This window comes from Manacus vitellinus, unplaced genomic scaffold (genome assembly GCF_001715985.3).
Source record: "Manacus vitellinus isolate BGI_N305 unplaced genomic scaffold, ASM171598v3 scaffold_125_pilon, whole genome shotgun sequence".
Lineage (NCBI taxonomy): Eukaryota > Metazoa > Chordata > Aves > Passeriformes > Pipridae > Manacus > Manacus vitellinus.
Window position 1 is genome coordinate 121,701 of NW_021938926.1, and position 25,809 is coordinate 147,509.

Genomic DNA, 25,809 nt, shown 5'->3' on the forward strand with positions numbered 1-25,809 from the left:
TATATTGTGCGTGTATATATATATGTGTGTGTGTATATATATATATACACACACAATTTCTCCCTTCAGCACAAAACTTCGACGACATTTCTAATTTACAGATGCCTCTTCCTTTTAACTTTTTTTTTGTATGGAATTATAAGTACGGTGAGAGGCTGTGAACCTTTTTAGGGAAATACAGGATTTTTCCTTTGTAATCCACCGAGCATTGTAACATCTGAATCAAGACATACATTCTAAAGAAATGTGGTCAGTCCCTACCAGAGCCATATAAAGCCAAGATCTTATGATTAAACACATCAAAGGCATTATCAAAGTGCCCGTTCTCTGCCCGCCATGAAAAGCTCTGTAGGCTGAATGAAAAGTATCCAGAAAAAAAGGAGAAAAAAACCAGGAAAAAAAACTCCTCAAAGATCACATGCTGCTCAGTCCTGCCTCCTCAAAAACCTGACCTTATGCCAAAGGGCAGCTCAGAGACTGAACATGCAGGGAGAACTGCTTCAGAGTTTGCTGCTTTGTGTCACAGGGCACTTCCACAGTTTTAATTCCATGGTTTAGCTCAAAGTGAGTTTTATTTCAGGGGGTTTGGAACTAGGTGATCTTTAGGGTCCCTTCCAACCCAAACCATTCTGTGATTCTACAAAGCACGGGTCCAGCTGTGCTGTCAGTGAAATCAGCAGTAAAATCGGGGAGAACAATCCAGCCAAGCCAGTCCCCTACCAGGAAAGCAAGACAGCATCCCAAGTGCTTTCTAGGACAATGCAAAACTCCCTGAGAGCTGCTGCTGGGAGTGCCTCTGGTCTCCTCTTCCCCTACAAATGCTGGAAGTCAGCTCTTCCTACACTTCTACACTACACTGCAGCAACTCAGGCACGTGTAAAGCACAGCATCGACCTAAGGACAATTTTATTACATATAAATAGCAGAGAACATAATGCTTGGATATACTGACGCTGAAGGTTTTCTCATCTTCCTGTTCTGCCAGAAGCTCTGACACTGCATCCTTTCATTGCCAATTTTGAATGAGATGACCATTTAACAACTAATTTCCCAAACAGAGAAAGGGGGAAAAAAAAGTTAAAAAAGGGAGAAGAGGCACTTCAGTTGCCACAGACACAATAAACTTATTCATTTCAACAACTTTCTTGTGGTTGGCAGAGCAAATGCTGACATTACCACCATCAGCATGACCCCCCTTGCCTGTGCCTGGTCCCACTCACTGGAACCCTCATCTGCATTAGGATCTGTGGGGCTCTGTCTCAGCTGCAAACACAGAAAATAATGTCATGTGCTGGGCAGACAACAGCTTAAAAATAAGTTTCTGAGTTCAAGTTTGGAGAAGGATCAATACAAGACGATTCCCAGCAGTTGTATAAACCAGGATTACTGCTTGAATCCATTCACTGAAGGGCTCGTTTCACCCACAGGCTTCTCCGTCCACATCCCTAAACCTTTTGGTAGCTGACAGTGCTTTGAAGTGAGTGCACAGCTTAGTGACAGCTGCTCTTTAATCACAGTCATGACAGCAAAGCTTCAACAGGGACGTGTCTAGCAGGTCTCTCAGCACTGCAAGCTCTCGAGTGAGGTTCTGAGCAGAGAGATCCTTTTCAAACCCAACATGCACAACCCTCGTTTTTTCACTTCGATCCCTGATTTCTTCAGCCAAGACTTACCAGGACTTCGGGATCTTTACTTTCTTCACTGTTGAATCCATAGTAGTCAGGAGTTTTATCCAGCTCCTGGATGTTCCCCTGTGCTCCCAGCCCCTTCTCCGAGTGACAAGCCTGGCAAATCGGTGCATTGCCCATATCAGTTCCGCTCGCTCCGGCCGGGGGGATCGCGGCGCCCAGCACTCCCAAAGGACGGATGAGCAGCCAGGAGGAGGATCCCAGGCCACAAGTCCCAGGCTCCCTTCCCTGAGAACCCGAAACCCCAGCAACTGCAGGCGGCCCTCGGTGCCCATTTCCAATTCAGGCGCTGCCCGGGCTATTTTTACACCTACCAGGCCAGCTATGCATGTCAATGGCGCGGGGTGGGCCGGGGGCCGGCTCTCCAGCACGCAGCCAGCCTTCCCAGCGCGGAAAGTTAAAAGTCCCACCGGGTGGAATGCTCTGCACACAGGCCTTATTGAGTTACCCAGTTGCGTGCCTGCCAACGGGTTTGATTTGTGTCCCCGCCGCGTTTACGCAAAGCGCCGAATTTCAGAACGTCGCTGGGGTTCCGAACTCAAAACCGGGGTTAATTCAATCTATTGGGTACTTACAAACCAAGGGGAAGGGCATGAGCACAGATTTCATGAGCATTTTTCCCTGTGATTCACGCAGTGTTTTGGGTTCATGTGGCTAATAACCGTGATGAGCTCGCTTTGGATTGATATGGCCCCTGGGTATGACTTCAGACGAGCTCAACTGCATCCAAAAAGGGCAATATCTGATGCTAGATCACTTTTGCTCTTATCTGTGTCATATTTGATCTCGCTTCGGGGTTTCTATTGTTGTTTTGGTTTAGGGTTGGTCTTAATTTTTTAGCTAGAGTGGTAATTAAAAAAAAAACAAAACAAAACAAAAGCAACAAGCAAAACTCCAATCAAAACTGAGACTATGGACATTTCCTCTAGGTTGGAATTAGTTATCATGACTGTACCCACTAAGATAAAAATAATTTTGAGGACTGCATGTTGGAATCCACCCATTACCCAGAGTACAGGTACCACCAGAGTGCTGCAGAACACACCACAAGTGCACAACAAACCCCTAAGGGAATATGGGCATGCATTTGAAAATTTAAACCCGAAATTCTTCAGAAAACAGGGAGATCCTCATGGAATTGCAACAACAAACCAACGTTTTTCTCTTTGGGGTTCAATCTACTGCCTCTGCAGTGACCCACATCAGCAGGCAGCTGTCCACGGCAGCCTATTGACTTCTCCCCAGTTAACCTGCACAGCAGCACCAGCTATGATCCCAGAGACTGAGCTCTCCCCAGCCCCCCTATTAAGGGTTATTGATGGGCACAGGGTTCTCTTTTGTGTTAATTACAAGGGGGGAGATTTAAACCAGCTGATTTAAACATTTTTCCTCGCTGAGGGGATGGGAACACCTCGGGCACTGGGATGTGTAACGAGCACGGACATATGCTTGGATAGACACACACACACAAAATAGTTCAATTCATTGCCATCTTTGTCTCTTTTTCCATTTTTGCCAGCAGCTGACACATGTTTCAGGAAAGCCCGTGCAAGGCTCACCTGCCTGTAGTTCCCTGTCACTGATTTCCTTCCGCTCTCCCCTGTGACAGCAGTAAGGTGTGTACACACTGCCAGAACTTCTGCATGGACTCATAAAAATAAAGGGATGCAAGAAGGAATCCCACCAGATGCTTGACATGACCCAAGTTCATATAACCGAAGTCCCAACGCAAACTGGAACTAAAAATCTTTGGATATTTAACGTGAAAGGAACTTACTGGAAAACACAGAAGTGAGACGAGGCGTCACTCAGGAGGAAAGGGTGAGTAATGTGCATTCCTGGGAAATAATGCCTGCAGAAAGCAACAATCTGTGCAGCCATCAGAGGGAAAGCAATGGAGGAGCTCTCTGCCAGAGCCTTTCCAACAATATTCCTGTTGTTTGTGCAAATGGCTCGAAGTCGTGAGGGCAAATTACTCAGAAAGCAGACACGTTCATGTCCTGCCAGACTTTGTTGGGGCATCATATTCTAACAAAGTCCATGTCTTATGATGTGGGGTTCAAAGCCTCTGTGGGGGAACAAGCTGCAGTATCTCTGTCATTCCCATGCTCTCTGCTGTGTTGTTTGGGCTGCAGGTCTCTCCCGGCAGGCAGTGGGGGAAAAACCAAACACAGAGGCAAGGTTGGGAAGCACAGAGCTCATGGCAAAGCACCTCAGCCCTCCCCTCTGTGTTACACTGCCAGAACTGCTCTGAAGGCTCCTCACGGGGGAGCACAGCTCTCTAAAGTACCTCCTGTGGGTAATTCCCTGAATCCACTTGTTTTCCTGTGCTTTAATGTACCCTCTCTTCCTAACTCCAAACCTTAATTACACCCTTCACCAGGAAGTCTTCAGAAACACTTTAAAGTGCCTGTAAGAGAGTAGAGTGTCTCATGTATTAGAGCACTGGTGTTAGGACAGGGTGCCTCTTGTCCCCCAAAATCGGGGGAACATTCTGCTTTCATCCCTAAAGTCTTGCTAAGCCTGCAGCACTTATTGGTATCAGCCTTAGAGAAACACAAACCCACTCAGCAGACGTCTGGGAATCGCATCTTTTCCAAGGATTCTCATAGCAAATGGCATCAGGGTCAAATACTCTGAGTTTGCTACTAATGACCATCAAAAAACAACCCAGTGTGGTACAAACCTACTGGTTTGCAGCCACTCCCAAAATCCCAGCCAAGACCTCAAAGACTAACGAGTGAGAAGCAGTGAAATCAAAGCTGTAAGCTAATCTCCAGGGAGAGATTTCATTCCATGGGATACCATTCCACGGTCCAGGACTATAAACAGTCACACACACAGGTGGGGGCAGCAACAAGAGTAGAACTGCTCTGTTCATTTCCATCAAAAATGCTTCTTTATCCCTTTCTGCTATTACTATTAAAGCTTAACTTGTCCATAGATGTTTCAATTACGTTTTCAATTTCGTTTAGTTTAGCTAAAATAACAATTCAGGAGCCACTGTAATAGCACTTAGAGCCACAAAATAAACACAGAAGCGAAAAAAATGAAGAAAGACAGAAAGAGTTCCAAGTATCAAGACAACTCACAGTTGTTAGTGACATAAACCCCACATTTATTATTGTCAAATCTTTCCCCAAAGAGCCATTTCCCATGACATTTTTATGGTTAAACACAGTAATTAAAAAAAAAAAAGAGAGAGACTGCACTGGGACCTATATATTTCTAGCAGATTCCTGAACTTCGAAATGATTCCTAAATGCAAAGTCTTTCACTCTTGGGGATTCTTCCACAGGAAGGTCAAGTACAACATGACTCTCACTTGCTGTTGGCAATTATTTTAGGTCAGATCTTGAGCTCAGGCACAGTATAAACTCTGATGATTCATGCCTTTATAGCATTTATGCCCCCCTTTATGTTTGACAATAATGACACTGATGCAATCACTATTTCCCAAAAATTCAGTCCTTTCTCCCTTCTGGTCACAAAGACCACAACCAGCAATTCCCAAAGCCCAAGCAGCCTTTATGAAGGGGTAATTGTCTGCTCCAGAGGGCTCAACAGCAAATCCCCTCCAGCTGAAATAACTTGAGTCCAATCAATTGCAAAAATCTATTTTGAGCCATTTTGCTCTGCTTTTGACGGTGAATCATTCAACACATTAAGCCTAACAATCCTTTCTGGACAGCTCTTAATCCAAGTGGTACCCTGGATATATTTTAATCACTATGAGAAGAAACAAAGAGAGAACCCGGGGTTTAATCACTGCAGCTACAGGCATGGCAGAACTGGGTCTGAAAGATTGTTTCATGGATAGGAAAGTGGAAAGTAAAAACCATCCCAATTTTCCTAGAGGTGCCTTCACAGGCACAGCAGTTTATGTATCACATACCTTCCTCATTAAAATTACAGTCAACATTTCTTTTTTCTCTCACCAGAAATGAAAGGCACGTGTTAACATCCAGCTCTGAATAGCAGGAGGGAACTCTTAAAAGGATTGCTGTCTTAATCACAAAACTAAACACCACTGGAAGAAGTAGTTTTTAATAACACCCTGAGGGTAAAGGGTTAAGGTGCAGTTCAGGCCCACCGATGCCAACACAGCTATCAATACATTATCACTTCTTGTGCCCAAAATAGCTTTTTTTAATTATTATTATTTCAACAGAAGTAAAACATTTTTTGAGAACTTCATGTTTTTATATCCCCCTGTGGCGAGCAAGCTCTAATTGGTACCTATTTGTCTCAGTTTAAATCTAAACCAAACCTCTGGCCCTTGATTAGCCCTAATTTTTGTTCCTTAACACAGATAAGACACTAATTCTGCCTTAAGCCATCCTGTAGGATACTGGTAAGCCATCACATTCCGAATACGGAATATCAAGTAAGGCCTCAATCCTCTTCTCCAAGATAACCATCCCATCTTCCCTTTTGGATATATCAGCAGGAGCTCACTGCTGACTCCAAAAATCCCAGTCTCCTAAATCCTCATTGCTAAAATACACAAGTTTCTCAAGTTCTCGCTTCTGTTTGATCTCTTACAAATTTAATACAACTTCCTAAACCAAAAATTGCCTATTTTCCTATAAAATCAGAGGGGGGGCAAATATATATTTCACATTTAACATATAAAAGACAGTATACACCTCATATATAGGAATACAATATCCACAATCAAGTTTTCCACATATTGCATCTTTTGCTTTCCTGTAGTTTAAAACAATTAATTCAATCACGAATGAAAGATAACGTTAAATTCATAATTCTTCCTGTGCAAAAGAACTTCTCATTCAGTGACATGCACCAAAATTGACTTTATTGAGGCTAATACCCAACATTTATTGAAGTCTAAATGTTTTCCTGTCTAAAAGTCAATTGTCCTCTCTCTTTTTGTACGGGTAGCAGGAATATCTGCAATGCTGTTGATGGGAATCCAGAGGTCAATCAATTATAATAAAACACAGCAGAACAGCAAGATGCAACAGAGAAGGAGTACCGTTTACTTCTGAAATGGAATATTTTGCTCATAAACTGATACGAGGAAGAGAAAATAGAAATACTTCAAGTGCTGCCCGTATGTTAAAAAGCACAAAACCTTAAGATCTGGAACCCACATTGCAGGTTCTGAAAGATTTCCTTCATGGCTTTATCCTGAAAACAAACAGCACTGTTTTAAAATAGGTTTACTTTTTTTTCTTTCCTAAAATTTACCTTATCACGAGCTTTGAATATTCTTTCACTGAAACTTCAAAGAGAAAAACGGTCTGTAACTAAAGCATCTCCCCCCTCCGAGCGCTGTCCGAGGCAAGAGGATGAAACCTGCTTAGAGTTTAACACGTGCAAAACGTCACGGCTGCTAATTGGAAGTTTTATGGTCTTATCAGGCCTTTTGTGCGACTGGGGAAAAGATCTGATTGTTAAAACGCTTGAAGAAAGCGCATTTTATTTTAGCATTCGAGGCATCCCGAAATGGTGCCTGTGTAAAGGTGGAGAAACATCCTCTTGTCTGAACAGCAGTTACTTCCAAGGGAAAGGGGGAGACTCGTCATCATTAATAGTAAATAATCCCAAATGGGACATTACAGGTACATTGCTCAGTTTCTATTTCATTTTGTACCCTGTGCCCGCCTGTTACCTCAGGGCCCATTAAACACAGCTCTTAGAAACAAGAGTTACTATTAATCTGCCTAAGAAAATACTTTTATCTTGAATATTAAGCTGTTTGTTTTAGTAAATTGCCCTTTATGGCTATAAACTAGAATCGTAAAGAGAAGATTAGTGGCACTGAAAGGCAACTAAACCTAATCCCCCCCCAATTCACATACCCAGTGAGTCAGTGCACCGCAGATGCAAACACACACCCGGTATACCTGTATTGATTGTTTAAAACAACCTGGCTGTGCAAAGTGCACCTACACTTAGCTGAACTACCACCATAAAGCTGTAATTTTTCTAGGCTGTAATATTACAGCTTGTGTTTTATGTGCTCGACTAATGGCACCAACAGCTGCTTGAAAAAAAAACAAACCCGAATCCAGCATTACTGACTCCGAGTCTCTGGTTTTAACGAGGTGCAGATCAAGAGCCACCCGTTTTTGGAGCTCCAAAGGGTTTATCTTCCCAAGCTTTGAAGAAAGAGTGAGTCATGAAAGGCAAAGTTACGTGCTGGATTCATCACATGTCAGCAAACAGCACCTGAAAGCTTGGGTTTGTCTCACTCCTATCTAATACTGAGCCTTTCCCCCCACTGAAGGAGGTTGCAGTAGATGATAAATAAAAGATGACAATCTTCCAAAAGCAATTCTCTGCCATCAAAAGGGTTCTAACGGAGCACAAACAAGAATTTTTGTTTCTATAAGCAAGCAATTTGTGCCTCATAGTCACGTAAATCATCCAAACAAGGGCCAGAATTGCATGAAAAACAAATAAGTCTGCTGAGCAACCGACTGAACTTCCATTATTGCACCCATACACGCGGTTCTAAAGAGACACTTTGAGCCCCTGTGATTGAAAACACATCTTCACATCATTCATCAGCTGCTTAAGACTTGCCACCCAGGGAAAAAACCAAACCACCTCCACGCAGTCCACAGAAGCACCAAAGAACACACCAAAAAGCACATCAGCTCTAACCAAGTCTGCATCCAAGTCACTCTGTGCTAATTCTGAATTAGGTATAAATTAGAAATTGGGAGATTACAAACAACTGACAAAAAGCCAAGTGTTTGTGCACTGTAGTCTCTCAGGGCTATTAAAACCAGCAGCATCTATAAATTAAAGAGAGCCAAAAAGGTAAGATGAGCAAACTGAGAAGTTTATTTCCAGAGAAATCCTAAGAATGCTGCAAAAACTTTCTTCAGCTGCCATTTATAACTCATGATGCTGCAAAATGCACAATATTATTGGTGTACACAACCTGTGGTTGTCGAACACGAGGCAACATAACCAAGGTTTTAAGAATGACTTTGCATTCTTAGGAGAAATAAACACGTAACAAAGAGATAATCAAAGAAATATCAGGTTTGTACTGGATCCTCTCAAAACCCAAAAATGCAATTTTGGGAGAAGTGTAATTACAACAGAACCAAAATTAGATGCCAGTAAACTCTATTAATGTCAATTAAAATACATAAACTGTCAAAAAACCCAAATATACATAAATCAACGGATTTACTGCCAGCAAGAGACGGAAAAATTTACTAAATAGTCTTGCACAGACCAAAATTTGGCTCCAAGGCAGGGACAAGATGGAAAATAAGTCACAAGTCTCCACATAAGCCACCACTCCCCTCTCCGGCATCGTCTCTCAACACTGGACTTCCAGTTTTCCTCTCTCACAGCATCTTCCTACAACCAACTGGGATGAAGATATATAAAATTTCAGTTACATGGAACATAAAATTAATATATTTCCAATTAGGTAATAAATAGGGTCAGAATTAGACCCCAATCACCTGGACCTGCCTCCTGTTACCCTTCCTTTCAGAGAGCAGCACTTCTTCCTACAAGCAGCCTGACCCTGGACTTCTTTATTTGAGTGCTTATCAACAAAAAAATTACTGTAAACTGCTCCTTAACCTGTACTAGAGAAAATTAAAAGTAATAATTAAAAAAAAAAAATAGAGAAGAGGAACCAAGATTCCCATCTCACTGGAAACAACCCCCAATTTTGTGAAATACTGCCCTAAACTTACTCTTTCCTGTGAGACTTGTACATTCTGGAACTCAACCCAAATGATATTTCAGAACCAAAGCAATGTTCTTTACTAGAGATGTAAATGCCTTTAAGTCAGTAGTAGGATCATTTAATTTAACACTGACAAAGTGAAACAGGAGACGTAAATATTTCAGCCTGAAGTCATGAAGATGACTGACAAAGCCCCACGTCCCAGGTCTTCACCAGATGGACTACAATTCCAACTGCAATGTGTATTTTATACTCAGAACTAGTAATAATAATAAGAGATAAAAGGAATTTTGTAAGCTAACCAACAGCCAAACCCCCCAGACAAGTAAAAGTTGCAATGATACTCTAAAACAAAGTAATTTTATATAATAAAATACTTTAAGAGGCTGCCAAGCAAATACTAAGGGAGAGATCTTGGATCTCTGTGCCAGAGTTCTGAGACGTCCTGCTGCATTCAAAGTGACAAATAAAATTCCTTATTATTGCTCATTTATGGGAGGATATCAACATCATGGACAGGGGAAGCAGCTGTTTGATTAAATGAATATTTGCCTGTTCTTATCCATTCTCTATCACTTTCCTGGGCAGCCTCTTCCAGGTCTGGACAACCCCCACCCATGGCAAAACTCTGATACATTCAGTGACCACCACCTGATGCTGCATTGTCTTTGCACAGCAGAAAAACACCTATTTTTAAATTTTTTAACACTTGCACAAATATCTGAGGTAAAGCCACTGAAGCCCTAAAACATCATTTAGGAAGGGAACACTCTTGTTCCTTTTCTGATCCAGTTTTTCCACTGACAACAGGGGTCTCCTACCCCCACAAAACTCTGAGGGGATTAAAGCAGCAGCAAGTTTTCCCTCCAATTCCATTTGTGATTTTCCAGCTCTTTCTGCTTTTCTAATTATTTTAATCGTTATTTTTAGGAAGGTATTACATTTATAAATAGTTCAGAACACCAAAGCTCTCCCCGTGCCAAAACCACGCTGATTTGAACAGGACAGGTCACAGAACATGAAAGAGTTACGTAAAGAACATTTTGGAACCAAAGGTATATTTGCGTGACATTATTTTCCGCCATAAATAATCTCACGGAACTAAATTACAGGAACCGGACACATGTTCAAAAATTACATTGGAAAACGTAAAGCACTAAGATGGTTATGTAACAGGAGGTGAATTATCTCCTGTCTGAAATCATCTGGAAAAAAAAAAACATCCTAAATCTCTTGAGATCGTTAGCAAATCTTTCGGGGATTTCAATGAATTAAGATTATAATATATAGTGTTATAAAACCAAGTGTTCCTTTATAACCTTTAATTACAGTTCCTTATCTCTAAATTATCCTTGTCCATCTCATACACCTTTTCCAGGAGGAGTCTGGTTCCTCTCAAGCCTTCTGTTTTCCTAACATTCATTTTGCATATTAAAGTTGGTTAAAAAAAGGATCAAATCCCCCTTCCTGTGTTTCAGGTTTCTGGACCGATAATCATTATTACAGCTATATAGAGACTACAAAATAATGATGGTTTATTGCTCAGAATAAAGGAATATGTGCTGCTAAATCCAGCCAGATGACTAACAAAATGGCTAAACTGAGATTAAGAGAATACTGATGTTAATTAACCTTTTTTACTACCTGCATATTCACTGGTCGTAGCAATACCTCGGTTCCTCCTAAGCTGCCCTCAGAGAATTTCCTTCATTCCTCTTTTTTAAGGAATTTCCAAGCCCTGCTAAGAGCAAATCCATGCTAAGGTTGGTGTCAGAGCTCTGTGCCACAGTTAAATGCTGCAGGGACAAATATTCCACATAACTGGAAGGGACACGGGAGCCCCACACTCTGCAAGGAGCCACATCCCACCTTCCCTCCTGCTGGAACTGCGTCTCCATCAGCAGAGCCACACTGCAGGTGCAGGGAGCATCACTAAATCCTTAAACCAAACAGGTTGAGTGCTAGGCTTCCTTAGAAATCCAGGGAAGACAGCCAAGCACGTACTTCCTTAAGCCTGGGAGAACTCGTGCTGCAATGCAGAGCTGGCTCTGGGCACGGCCATTAATTATTTCTGCTTTCACTTGTTTGGGAAAGCTTTTGCAGGGCCTCATCATTCACCAGGCTAATACCCTGCACCACTAGAGGGAACCAGCTCTATTAAAGCACCTGTTCCTAATGCCTGTATCCCAGGAAAAGGAGAAGTTAGTAAATAAATGATTACCAAAGGAGTGGCTGAGTGGTTTAGCTACCTTTCAGACAACGCTGCAGGCTTTGTGCTGTCCCCGTGACAATCAAGAAAAAAAGCGGATAAAATGCAAGTTGGGGGATTTTTCATCGTCCTAAAAACACCCCTGGTGCAGTGGTCATTGGCTGGAGCTGCCATTTGCTGTGCAGCACAGACACCGTGGCTGTGGGGGCAGTGGGGGTGGCTGGATTCTCCCCAGGAAACACGGCAGCAGCACGGAGAATATAGCACAGACCTCATCTAGTTGCTATGGAGTCTCCGTGCATTTCTTCAGGAAAATATTGCTGGGATACAGTAGTTGCTGTTGCCACTAACCAGACAAAATAACTTTTCTTTTTAATCTAAATCACTCTTTGTCTCGAGCAAACGCCCTTCTGCAGAATGAATCCATGCCCGGGATACCCTGCTCCGCACACGGCAGCTTGGCATGACACTTAAAGGCTCACATCAGCATTTTAAATTTCACTCCATTCCTCCTGCAAAGTCACCTTAACTCTACCAAAACACAGTCCAAATATATCTTTTCCACAAGAAACGCAAACAGAAATAGATATAGTTTGGAAAACTACTGGCTTTTCTTTTGCTGTTACATGAAGTTTTGAGGGTTTCGTTTATTTGGTGCAAGAATATTTCGATAACAAGGGGTAACATCTTCCCACTGCCAAAGGGCAGGGTTAGATGGGATACCAGGAAGAAATTCTTCCCTGTGAGGGTGGGGAGGCCCTGGCACAGGTTGCCCAGAGAAGCTGTGGCTGCCCCATCCCTGGAAGTGTCCAAGGCCAGGTTGGACGGGGTTGGAGCAACCTGGGCTAGTGGAAGCTGTCCCTGCCTATGGACTGGATGATCTTTAAGGTCCTTTCCAACCCAAACCAGTCTGTGATTCTGTGACTTCCAAAAGGACCCAAACAGAGCTAATATTAAATCCACAGAGAGCCTAAAACAGAGAGAAGTTACACTGTTGCCTGACTTAACTAAGTGGAATTGAGTGTCCCTGGCCTGGAAACGAGGATGACAGCAACGATTCCTTTCCCCAGGCAGCTCTGATGTCCAGTACCATGCTCATCAGCAAAAACAGAAGGAAAATAGTTGCTGAGCACAACTATTCTCCGTTGGCATAACGGGGCCATCTGGGAAATCTTAATTACTGCCTCCTCCTGCTCCAGCAGCAAGACCATCACCGACACGGTGTGTGTGGCTCCTTTCCTCCCTTCCTTTCATAAGGAACGAAGCAGGGGAGCAGGAAGGCTCAGGTGGGTCCAGCCAGTCCCCAGTAAATCAAGGCCTGAGCAGACCGGCTTTTGTGCGCTCGAGTCTCCTGTTGCACTGTGAGCTTCACTGGGTTTGAGCGGTGACATGTCCCTGTTAGACACCCTGGCACAGCACAGGCCAGGAGCAGTAAATAATTTAAAAATCAGCTTGAATTATTGAGCCTAAGACAGCCTAGAAAGGCTTGTAATTATGGTTCTATGGGCTGAAATCATTCCCCGCGAGCCTGGGGAAAAAAGGGCTACACCCAGTTTGGGTGAACTCCGCTTGTCAATGCTGCCTGGATTTTACATATAAAGAGAATAAGAGAATAAAAAGAAGGCAGGGCTAAACTGTCAGGCAAAAAGATATCCACACCCTTCCTCGGGTCATGTACAACAGCATCACATAAAAATTTTCCGAATAAGAAACACTGGGAATTATTCCTGAGCTGATCCAGACAATTAAGTCTCACTGGTCCTGCTTCAGAGCACATGCAAACAGGATAACTTTTTTAATCTAGTGTTACTTCCTTCCCCTTTCTCTTTCTGTTCATTCTCATTCTCTCTTGAGCAGAATGGGATTTTGCTGGAGGATAAAACACTGACCTTAAACAGGAAGAGTTCCCCAAAGTGTCCTCTAAAACACACACTGGCTCAGTTCCCTAAAAAAGTCTCTTTTCCCAAGCCCCAAGGAGATAATAAACCTCCAAGATTTTGGAGAGGTTAACATGCTAAACTCTTCATTAGCATCGACAAATAGATGGTAATTACAGACATTTTTTTTAATTGCAGCCTTTGTTTTCAGCTGCCTGTAAAAGGGCAGCTACCAATTAATCCATATTGATCCCTGGGTAGAAGGTCTTAGCATAGAATGCTAACCTTGAAAAACTATAAGCTATAAACATCAAATCTACTTATAATACATGGAGGTTTTTTAAAAAATTATCAAGAGAAATCCCTTGAATACTCCAACATCTCAGCACCTTGTGAGGTGCCAGCTCTGTGAACCATCCAAAATCCACTTAATTACAATGGTCAGATTTCAGTAATTCGTATTATATGCTCTAAGACTGTACAGAATTGTATAACAGTGGGGAATATCTACTCCAATCTGGACAGCTCCATGGACACAACAGGGAAAAAAATGTTGATTTTAGCTGTCTAAGGCTAAAGGATTATTAACAGGTTGCTAACAGGCACATGCATCAAGATCTAGTTAAGTACAGAAGAGGTCATCAGACATTGAAACAAAACTACCAGAGCCACAACAACTGCACGAAAGGAATTGCTTGGGATTGAAGCAGGGAACGGGAATTACCTCTTTAAAAACTTTCAGTAACACCTAAACTCTCAAAAAGTAACACAGAAAAGGTTTTGCGAGCAGAGAGTCGAGTCAATAAAGCAGGAAAAGCCATCTGACTGGCAGCTGTAGGATTTTGCACCAACTCAGGGAATGAAGTGCTGCCTGAATGGCAATACTCCTATTACCCCTTAGGGACACATTCGCTGTTCCCACACTCTGGAGGCACGTTATGTTGGCAAATATATACCCCAGGGCACAGCTCCAGACTTCACCATTCAACTATGAACTCTCAGTGCTCATATGCCACTGTTACTTCAGGTGCCAAACTTTCCCCAGGAGTTCAAAGGAAAAGCCTGAGGGACTAAACTACACAAGCCAGATTCCTAAAAGCTTGACACTTGCCAGTTAAACATCTGACATCTACATTAAACACTTCTCTTTTTTTAATTGCTTAACACAAAGCTGCCCAACATCACATAATAATTCTTCCAGTGGTGCAGGAAATATCATGAATTTAAAGGACATAAGACATTTTAGGAGGAGGTCAACAAAACCATCCCAAAAGCCACAGAAGTTTATCAGGGATAATCTCCTTCAATGGGTAAATGCCCTCTCAATTCTTTTAATAATTCGTGGTTCCTGGCAAGTTAAATTTGCAGAGACAGGAGGGGGGAACAGTCACCATAGGCAGGTGCTGACATTTCTCCTCTCCCTTGGTTGCTGTTTTTAAAGTCCTTTTTACTGTAACAGATGGAGTGTGAGGTGGAAACTTTGGCATTTTGAACACTGTCATAGCTTTGTGGAAACAGTCACATACTGAGTCAATCCAGCCATAAAATCCCAAGTGTACACCTTTACACTGGACTGCACCAAGCAAGCTTTACCATGCAAAGGGATTGAGCATTCCAGGAACACATTTTCCTCCTCCTGAATACAGCATCTCACACAATGGAGCTGGGAGACCCTGTCAATATTTTCTCCAGTATTCCTGATATAGAATAATTCAATTTTAACTTGTGAAGAGGCACATTCACCCTCAAAACCAAAAACACACTGAGGTAAATGATCTGTGTTTTGAAATACTGTCTTCATATGATTTATTAAGACCAAATAAATCTTGTCTTTCAAAAATTACCAATGACATTAAAGTTAAATACCACATATAAATCATGGTACAATTAGAAAACAACACAAAGGTGAGCAAATTTAAACTTGCAGTGGAAAATTGCTCCTTTCCCATCAGAAGTAAGGGAATTGGGGACCATCAATCTTTACTACAACCCCCGGCTTGTTTCGCTCCCCTTATATTCATTCCCTTGCACGTCACCCCTCAAGTATGACACTGATAAAATGCAGCAGCAAGTCCCAGTCTGTTCTGAAATGCAACATCACCTAGAGAAGCTCCATTTTACAAGGAAGCAAACAGTGGGATATTATTTTCATGCCCAGAAACATCTATGTAAGGAAAACCTAAGTTTGAGAAACGGGAGGTAAACGCTCGAAGGGCACCAGGAACTGGCACCTCCTACGCAAACACTCCATCAAAAACCACCAAAAAGGCTTTTTTTTTCATAGCTGGAGGAACACCTGAGACATCTAGAAATCCCAGTGAGGCACAGAGGTGTTTGCCAAGGCAAGGAACACAACACTGCTTGGTGCTAAAGGAAGAACAGCGGGTTAACGCAGCAATGAACCTTGGAAGCTCCCATACACACAGGTCAGGCAGTGAGAGACTTGCTCTGCCTTCCTTAGCCTGATATAAACTCCAGGATGATCCTGCAGCAGGTTCACACCAGGTGAGATAGTTTGGTATCCATGAACCAACACAGGAGGGACCAAGAGCAAAGAACTGCGGCTCCATGTGACTTCCTCCTCCTTAGGATGCCTTTTTCCAGCATGGCCAAACTCATTAATCCCTCTCCTTCCTCAGTGAATTCTGGCCCTTTCCAAACTTTTTTAAAATACTAAATCAATACCCACTTAACTGCTAGTAAGAGAGCAGAGCTCAAACTCTTTTCTCATTACTGGTGGTAAAAGGTAACAGTCACCAGTTTACCACATTTGTAACATAGAAAAGTTCGTTTTCTTTGGCAGCAAAATCCATTTTTATAACAACTTTTTTTACTTTGGGATTTTATTTTACTTTGGTTTTCTAAAATCTTTCCAACACTTGTCACATGGAGAGACAGGAGGCTCTGTCTGCTTTGAAAACTACTTTAGACAGGGAAAAGCAAGTGTGTGTTACACAGAGCCAGGGGCAAGGCAGCTGGATTCCCAGGCTGTAATTCCAGCTTTGCTGCTGACTCAGTGAGTGACCACAGCATAATCACACCAGTTCCCCTCTCCTCACTCCCCAGAGGATGAGCCACAGTCAGCTCTCTCAAAAGACACAAGAGGCACGTGGAGCTGGGCCTCACATTTAGGTTTAATGGGATTCAGCACACCTGAATTTTGCTAAAATTTACACACTTAAACTGCTCAACTCCTCTGTTAGTACCTGGCTTTTAATAGGTACATTTGGGTATCCACACAACTATTCAGATGGTTGGGCGGGTTTTTCGTTTAAATACATGTGTTTGCATCCACGTTGCAAGGAAAGATTCCTGCCATGAAAGGGAAAATTTCCCCTTGGATGCAAGGTGAGCAGAGCTGCCTCTTCTCAACCAGTTTTTAAAACCAACCGAGTCAACCTCAAAACGAACGAAGGAAAAGGTCTTCAGCGTGCAGGTCCCTTTCCCCAAGTTTTGGGTGTGGAATAATTCTGCTCATCTTTAAAGAACTACTAAGGAGGGTAAAAAGAGATCATCTGAGTAAGATTGCTGCCGGTGCCGGGCCTGTTCCCAGCCCTGCCGGTGGCCAGGGAGCTGTTCCGGCCCGGAGCTACGTCAGGCAGCAGACGTGATGACATTTAGGAACATTCTGGTCCTCCCCAAGCAGCACAGAAGCTGCAGCCACCGTTTGTGGTGTTGCTGCCAAGACAGGTGATGATCACGCTGCAAAACATCACGAAGCAAAACACTCAGGAGAAGAGGCAGAGCCACGAAGGGCCCACACCCTGCAGCGTTCCCGGGAGCTCAGAGAAAGCACGGGATGGTAGCAATAGATGCCAAACATCCTGGCAGAGCGGAAAAGATAAAGCCATGGCCTTTCATTATCCTCTTTTGCATAATCAGGATGTTCCAGGGACAGGGAACAAGTTTCCATCCCAAGGCCAAAGGAGCGCTCCTAGGGGTAACATGGCGTGTATCCAACTGAGGGTTTGGAAAGACAGCCCACCACACCTGACATATTCCCGCTCTCACCATCCTTCTTCAAACAAAATGGATCTCCACTGCACTGAAAATCCACTCACTGCAATGCAAGGGCTTTCAAATAAGTCACAAAAGCTGGGACCATATTCCCCCTATTGCAGAAAGAGCTGAAGTGCTGAGAACAACCAAAAAAAATATCCATTTGCATTTTGCCCCTCACGGACCCACACCCATAATTTGTTCCCAGCCTCCGTTTTCCAAGGAAGCCAACAAAAGCTGGGAGGGCTCTGCACCTACTAGGAGATAATTCCATTTCACAGTAGAACAATGTACTGTTTTTAAGGAACTTAAGTGACATATTTATAAATATATATATCAGTGGTATAAACCTCACTTAAACTGCCGACTAAATAAAAACATTCTATTACATATACAACATCTACTGTGTATTTGGGTTATTCTGCGTACATGACGGGCGTGTACACACATCCATGCACCTGATCTGCTGGGCTAGGCACAGCAGCAGCACGTATGCACAGAGACACAAACTCATCCCTGTGCCGCTGTGCGTCTCCTGCAGCAGGAGCAAGAGGGAAAAGCCCAGCCTGACCCACCCCCAACCACGGGGAGGCAAGTTTAGGGTGCAGCCAGGCACTTGTTTATGTAACAGCGAGGTACAGCCGCAGTAGAAGGGAGCCAGGAGCAGGGGTTGAATATTAAAAAGGGAGAAACGTGCCCAACGCCGAGGTGTTCTCCATGTTTTCTGAGCAACGACCGCTGGAGATCCCTGGATCTGAAAATCTGATTAGGAGCCTGCATCACCACACATGATCACTAACATGGATGCGGCCTGAGCCTGCCTGCTTGCAGCTCTCTGGGAAAAGAGAGAGCAGAAGGAGCAGTATTAATTCTGCCCAGCTTTAATTAAAGCAGTCAAAAAGGTATCTGAATCAAACACGTTGCCGAAATAGGATTTGTGAAAAAAAATCAGGAAAAACAACGCACGCCCCGATGAAGTAACTGAGGGGGGTGCTGGGCAAACACGGAAAAAGCCCTTCCAGCAAGGACACCCACACATGAAACACATCTTTTCAAAAAAAAAAAAAGGTTGTTTTGCAGAGGATTCCACAATCAAAAATGTAATCACAAAAACTACCTTATGCTGCAGTGTCCCATTTAAGGGATTAGGAGAGTAATCACAATCTGCCCCAAGCAGCTCTGCCCAGCATCCAGGCACTGCATACATTGGAAATGACATTCCTGTTTTGATGAAGAGAATTGGGATGTGACTTAATGAACTCTGCAAAGTGAGCCTTTGGAAAGTCACGGAGATCACACCCAAAGGTCCCAAAGGCATCAAAAACAACCTCAGTCATTTTACTGAAGCCCTGCAGTTCAGAATATGAAAATCCACAAGACTGAATGTAAAATCAATTCAAAATTTCCAGCCAAGGGAGCAGATGGCTTCTGAATCCTAGAGATCTGCCAAAAGGATCTGTAAATTCAAATGTTACATGGCTGGATTCTGTGTTTTTCTTTTCACAGAGATCTGTGATTGCATGCAACACAGTAGAAAGGGGGGAAAACAAAAAAAAGGGCAGATTATATCTTCTGATATTATTCCTTCTGAGAAATTTATAAAGAATGGATACAAACATGGTGTCAGGGAAGGAGTTAATGCATGTGACAAGCTAGAGATTCCAGAGATGGGAGGAAAGAAACAGCAATGAGGAGGCATTAACACAGGCACTCCCAATGTAACACAGTCCTAAAGCTAAGCTTCACAGAACCTTCAGGTTTTAATATTTTCTCCACTATTTCATATTTTTTGCATCCTTGGAAATTATATATATCTGGCAAACAAATCGCCTCTATTGATTTTTTTGTTCTTTATTTTTTTACCCTGTGGCAACGGGAGTTGTCAGTCCCCATTCTTAACACAGAAGGAAAACAACAGTTAATTAGGAATCAGGAGAAATCTCCCCAAAATCCGAACCACCTAAGCAGAGATGCCTTAAGAGAATCAGAGACTGCCAACCCGACAGATTGCAGACCTGTGTGCCAGGCCCTACCCCGACAATGCACCTGCAGTGTGCAGAGTAAATACACTGAATCACCAGCCCAGAATCCCCCAGTGACACCCAAAAACTGCATCACGGCTCAGCTGAGGCGCCCAGCACCCTGAGACAGGTCCTACACACAGCCCTGAGCGCTGCTGGGGACGTGGGAAGGGGAACTAAATGTGGGAAATAGGGGGAAATGCTGTCGGGAAGTAGAGAAATGCACCTTCACGCTGCAGAACACAAGCACAGCCACCTCCCTCCCCTGACAACTCCTTCAGATCAGCTGGAGGCCTGGAACACCTGGCTGGGAAGGATGGCAGGCAGCTCCAGCTCTTCGGGGGATGCAGGGAAGGCGGCAATGCTGGCGTGCCATCTCTCTGGGCAGGATTCCTGGGTGGCTCTGGGCTGCCATGGCTGGCAGCACTTTAATCTCACTGCAGATGGGCTGAGTCCACAGCGGGGGCTCCAAAGGGATGGGAAGGGATGCAAAAGGGAAACGTGATGGGAAAGGTTCGGAAAATGAAGGGCAGAGCACTACACATGGCAACGAACACCTGCGAAGTGCTGCAGAGAGGGAGGAAGGGCGGGGGAGAAAAGGAGAAGGGAGCTGGATTCCCCCTCGTACCTTGCGCTTCCGATCAGCCCTAGAGATTTTCCGCTGCCTTTTCCTTTCCTTCTCAAGGTTTCTCTCCCTCTCCTCGAGTTCAGACTCTCGAACTTTTTTAATGGAAGCGGCTGCGTGAGCCATTTTGGCGAGGCAAAGCCCAGCTCCGAGGAAGCCGTTCCCACCACACGCAGATATCCAGGTGATTTATTTTTTTTTTTTCCCCCGCAAGGGCACTGGCTGCGAGCCAGAACTTCACGTCGTAATCCACTCTTGCTCCTCCGGCACCCCAGGAAAGGTCACGGCTCCGCTCCAGCCTCTGCAGCACCCATGGCTCGGGAGCAAGGGAGCCACGACGTGCCAAAGTGCCCGCAGCCACAAACACACACGGCCAGGGAGCAGCTGGAATAACCTCCTAGCAGCCTGAAAGCCCTTCGGCGTGGCTGCGGCTGCAGGAGAAGGCGGGCTTCAGGCTCAGCCGGGGAGGATGGATTAGGGGAAAAGAAAAAAAAAAAAAAAAAGGAAAAGGAAACGAAAAAACCGGCCTTTAAACACACATCAGCGAAGTGGGAAGGTCTTTCGGGATTCCACCGGAGAGAGGCTGCGTCTTCTGGCTGGGAGGAAGGCTCCGCTTCAGCATCACCGGCAGCTGGGGGAGGGGGCAGCTCCCGTCAGCTTCTCACATCGCCTTTACGCAGGGTGAGAAGAAAATGGTGCAGTCTGACTTAGGGACTCGATGCACGAGCCGCCGGCCAGCCTGTGCCGGAGCCTCGGCGAAGGAGCCTGCGCTCCTCACGATCTCCCCTGGCCGCCGAGCCGGTGGATGGAAGGCGAGAGGATGCTGGCGGCGGGCTGGGAGAGGCCAGGCTCGGGCTGCTCACCTGCAGGCAGCGCGGAGAGCCGCCGGGGAAGGGCTGGCGGAGCTCAAGCAAGCGCTCCTTGTGCCTCCCCGCAGCCACGTGAGGCCGCATCAGGAGAGCTGCATTCAGCGGCGAGGAGGGGGAAGCACCGCCGTCATCCGGGCTCGGCCTGCCCCGCTCCGCTCAGCTCCACCGAGGGCAAGAGAACACCACCGAGGGCGCTGCTCGTTATTATTCCACCCAAAAAGCCGCGCTGAGGATGGAGAACAGCTACAGCCGTGGACCAACAAAGACAGCAACAACATGTTGTTACTTAGTCTCCTCCCCCTCCCAAATAACATTTGGGTTTGGGACACTGATTTCTGGCGTTAATAGCAGAGACAGACGGGTCCGTGTTATTCCCTCACTGCTTATCCCCCTGCTGAAGCAGCACATCAAAGTTCTGCTCCCTCCTCCCAGGGTGTTATCACTATTAGCATCAAGCATTTATTCACCAAAATAGGATGTGGGTAGATAAAAAGAGCCTTTGCATTAGTCACTGGCAGACAGCTGATCACACTCCAGCTCCCTCCAACACCACTGCTCCGGCCTCTTCCAGGCAGGTCCTGAGGGAGAGAGGTGGGCTGCCACACTCAGCTGTTTGCATCCCCGGCTTGGCCACCCCAGAGACACGGGGACATGGAAGCTCACTGACAGCAGCACCAAAACCCACCAAAGACACAACTCCCTTAGCCAGGTTTCCCTCTGCACCCTTGACTTCAGGCTGAACTTTACTGAAGGCCCCTAAAGGAGGGCACCATGGATTTCTCTGTAACACAGCACCTCCACACCAGTGACACACGTCCTGTCAGCCCTTCATGTGACAGCAGCTCATGGAGCAGCCCCAATCCCCACCTCACGTTACTGGGGTACCCACAGAACTTGGTTTCAGTTCACATGGACCAGGACCATTTATCATCACCATGGAACTAATCCTCATTGATGACTTCTGTTGGTACTACAAGGTTTCACTTTGACAATCTCACAGACCACATTTTCACAAGGGTATATCTGTGGAAACTACCAAGCACTATAAAAGCATCTTTAAAACAGGGATCTATTTTGTGTTTGTGCCAGTGACCTGTGCATTGTGCACTGAATCAAAAATACATTTCTCTACTCGAAGGAGGCATGGGAAGAAGCAGGGCAGGGAGTGCCTGCCAAGCTTTTTCTGGCTCCTCTGTACGTCCAGGCTGGTTTTCTCCCAGTTGTTCCCATTTGTGAGAAACTGGGCTACACAGAGCTAATGGCTGAAACACAAGCAGGAGCTGCAGCACAGCCACCAGCAAAGTGAGACAGGTGGAGGCAGCTACAGGGATAAAATAAAGAGGAAAACTGGAATCTTTAAAGAACTGTGGCATGCCTTGTCCTCTTCATGTTGTATGATCCTCACTTGCAAACCAGAAATGAACAGCTGGTAGTCTACAACTCGACCTTCCTGATACCTTCCCAACCTTTTTGTGGGATCTTAAATAGGAAATGTGGAAATAAGACCAACTTCCAGGTCACCACACTTAAAAATCCTTGCCTTGGGATTTCCCTAAATTACAGTTCAAGGCATCCTTCAGCCACTAAATGCTTAAATCCTGATAACAAGATGCACATAGTAAGGTTTGATACACAGGAGGGCTGAGAGTAGTCATGATTATTAAACAATTTTACCTTCTGATGACTGATATGTGCAGGTTCATCAGCTCAGTATGAAATAGTTACTCTTTCAGAAAACTCACTTAGAAGTTAAAAAAGGACTTGATGCTCTTTATAACCCAGGTTACACCAGAGAAAAACATCAGACACTGGAATTGAACAACTGGTGCCAAGTAAGACAAAATGAAATAGCAAATATTCTTTATAAGATTATTGGTAAAGAAGAACGTCAGGTCAGCTCTGTGAGTTCACTATTACGTCCCATAAACGTTTTCTCCCTAACCTCAAAGAGACATAAAAATATTTCACCACTGTGTGGTGAAAATAAGTGACTTTCAATAGGTTATTTTGGAAAGAACGTCTCCAGTCTGGAGACAAGAACATGAAGTGTGTATCAATGTTTGCCATAGCTTATGTCCCTGCAGGAAAGGAGTGTTCTGTTCTAAGACAGATTTTCCTAAAAAAAGTAGAAGAGGGCTTGTCATCGCATTGCGCATTTAGATCTTAACAAAGAGAAATCCTTCTGCACGTATCAGTCTGAAAATTACATTTTCAAGCAAAAATGGAGCCTGAGCAATCTCCCCCTAAACATAGAAAATGCATTGTGGAGCTGGTACCTCAGAAAAGCAGAATATCCAGCGATGCTGCCACAAACGGCGTGTGGGAGGGGAGTGGGAGAGTGGGCAGATGCACAATAACACAAGAAGAACACAGATCCAGAAAAAGGGTGGGTTTTCTCTGAAAAGCATGTGTCATCACTAGCTCTGAATGTAGAAATAGAGAACTCGTGAGATCCAACAAATTCCCCACTTGGGATAATGAAGCTTGTAAGACTCCAGCCTCCAGGTTTTGCTCTCCAACCTGCCCCAGCAGCTGAGACAATGAACTCCTGCACTGCAGTGCTGCAAGAGCCACAGCTCTCATCAGCACTGGGCTTTTTACCTGCCAGCTTTCAGGTGGACAGGCATGATCTGCTGAGCAAATCAGCATTTTCAGTCTGTAAAAACCCAGTGGATGAGAACTAATAGTAACTGAGTACAAGAGGAGAGGATGTAAACAAGTGATTATCTCCCCTGAAGCACATCCACTAACAGGGGTCCATCTCACAGAGATGAGCCCCTCTCTGCATCAATCATGTGGGCAGTGCAAAAACAAAGTTAAAACCAAGCCTAGAAGCCACACCAAGAAAATGCGACTCAAATCTCTTCCCAAAGGTACAAAAAAAAAAAAAAAAAAAAAAAGGAGGTGGAAAAAGCCTCTCATGCTTTGAAGCCAGAAGGGAGACTGTTCTTTCCAGTTCTAAGATCTAGTACATTCAGGAAACAGCCCGGAAATCCAGAGTGATTTCAAACAGATCAAAAGGAGAAAGAGCTGTCTCAGGCAATAGTTTTTCCCTGGGGAACTCAACTTTTTGCCAGGTGTTGTAGAAAACCCTTCTGGACAAGGCAGATGACAATTCTGTGAGTTGGGCTCCTCCAAAGTGATGCACAGCCATACTTGTACGTGACACCCAACAGGTACATCCACCAGGTAGTTCACAAATATACAACCACCACCTCTGTCCCTACAAACTGTGCACTGGTTTAAAATTTACCTCCTTGCTGGGAGGGCAACAATGTACTTATTTCAACTATTTAAAATTGTTCAGTTGGATTGTGCATATTAGCATATTCAGCCATTTCAGTATCTACAGAATTGCACGTTCCTAGAAAAGCAGCAAAATAATCCTTTCAGAAAGTAAAAGCACAACAATGGAAGCATAGGTTACAGTTACAAATTGCCTCCTGTCTCACTCATTGTTTAATCCATACTCTTATTTATTAGTCACACACAGTAGCAATTGTCCTAATTCTAGAGGTACAATAACCCTGGAACTGAGTTACCAATCACACACCCAATACTGGGTAGCTTTCATTTTATATTTTCCAAGAGAAAAAGTATCAAGTTTTAAAAAATGAAAAGCTCTACACTCCCTTCATTCTCATGTTACCACGTGGAGACAACATGTTCCTGAAAGTTCCAAGCTGGAAATCAGTGTCATTGAACTGGTACCAAAAAGATGACACATAAAACCGTGTTCTGGCTTTTTTCTGTACCTTGACTATATCTGTTTTACTAACTGAAAAGCAGCAGTACAAAACAAGAAATGAAAAAGGGCAAGTTGAGGTACAAATAGACCTAAATCAGACCAGTCTTAACATCTTTTCTGTTACACCACCTGGATATAAGTCACAGCACTGACACTTTGGTGGTCAGCACTAAAAACATACTTCAGATGCAGTAATACTTGCAATCCCACACCCTCCCTTGCACAGCAGGTTTCTGTCTCAAACATACTCAGTTCAACACTGACTAACTTTAAATGCAATTAATAATTACTCAGAGGGAAAAAAAAAAGATACTGCTTAGCTACCTTCATCTTGGGAGAGTTACTGAAAATATTATTCTGCTCTTATAAAATTAATTTTTCCATATTATGGGTGAAGAAAAAGACATAATACGTTCCTAGGAACATAAGAACAATCACTGTGGGATGAGACCAAAGTCTTCTGGTTTCAGCAGTGGCCAAAAATCAGATATTTAGCAAAGTGTAGAAAAGGACAAACATGGCTGATAATTTCGAGTATTCTCCCAGCTTCTGGTCACTTCAGACTGCTGGGCACCTGTGCCAGGCATTTCCCTTTACACAGCCATCCTTTCTGAACACCAAGAACAGGGTGTAGAAAGGCCCTTCAGACACCGATGCCTTTGGTTCAAAGAAATATCCCAATTAGGAGGTTAAGACATCCAAGCTGGCAATTCAAGAAGCGTATTTGTTTCATCAGAACCCTAAATAAACTAGAGATAGGTTATTTCTGGCAAGAGTGCCCATCCTGTGGTTTTTCCAAAGCCTGCTTAAGTTGCATTAACTCCCAGTATCGCTCCACTTATAGTAGTTTTCGTATTGATTGAAAATATTGACGTCACATTGTATTTTAACTCAGTCAAACAGGGCCCCTCCCAATAGCTCGCTGAGGGCAGCAGCAGACATTGTATTGATTTCAGTGGACTTCAGAACAGGACCTTGATCTTTTAATTCGCCAGTGAAATGTGCCTTCTCATCTTCCTTCCTGCCCTGCCCGCTTTCATCTTTGATTATTGTGTTCTCGTCTCATGAAGTCATTAAAGCAAA

At 44.1% G+C, this 25,809-nt stretch overlaps 1 protein-coding gene across 6 annotated transcripts in view; it reads right to left on the reverse strand.

Annotated features, from left to right (window-relative positions):
- ANK2 (ankyrin 2) overlaps positions 1 to 20,542 on the reverse strand; it is a 142,135-nt gene extending 121,593 nt beyond the window's left edge. For 4 of the 6 annotated variants that reach the window (XM_029965933.1, XM_029965934.1, XM_029965931.1 and 1 more), the window contains exon 1: positions 20,113 to 20,538. In XM_029965933.1, the coding sequence (XP_029821793.1) occupies positions 20,113 to 20,235 (123 nt within the window). In that variant the 5' untranslated portion in view covers positions 20,236 to 20,538. Of the gene's footprint in view, positions 1 to 20,112 lie in introns of all 6 variants that reach the window. The other 2 variants (XM_029965930.1, XM_029965932.1) reach the window with 2 other exon arrangements.
- Positions 20,543 to 25,809: the final 5,267 nt, after the last annotated feature.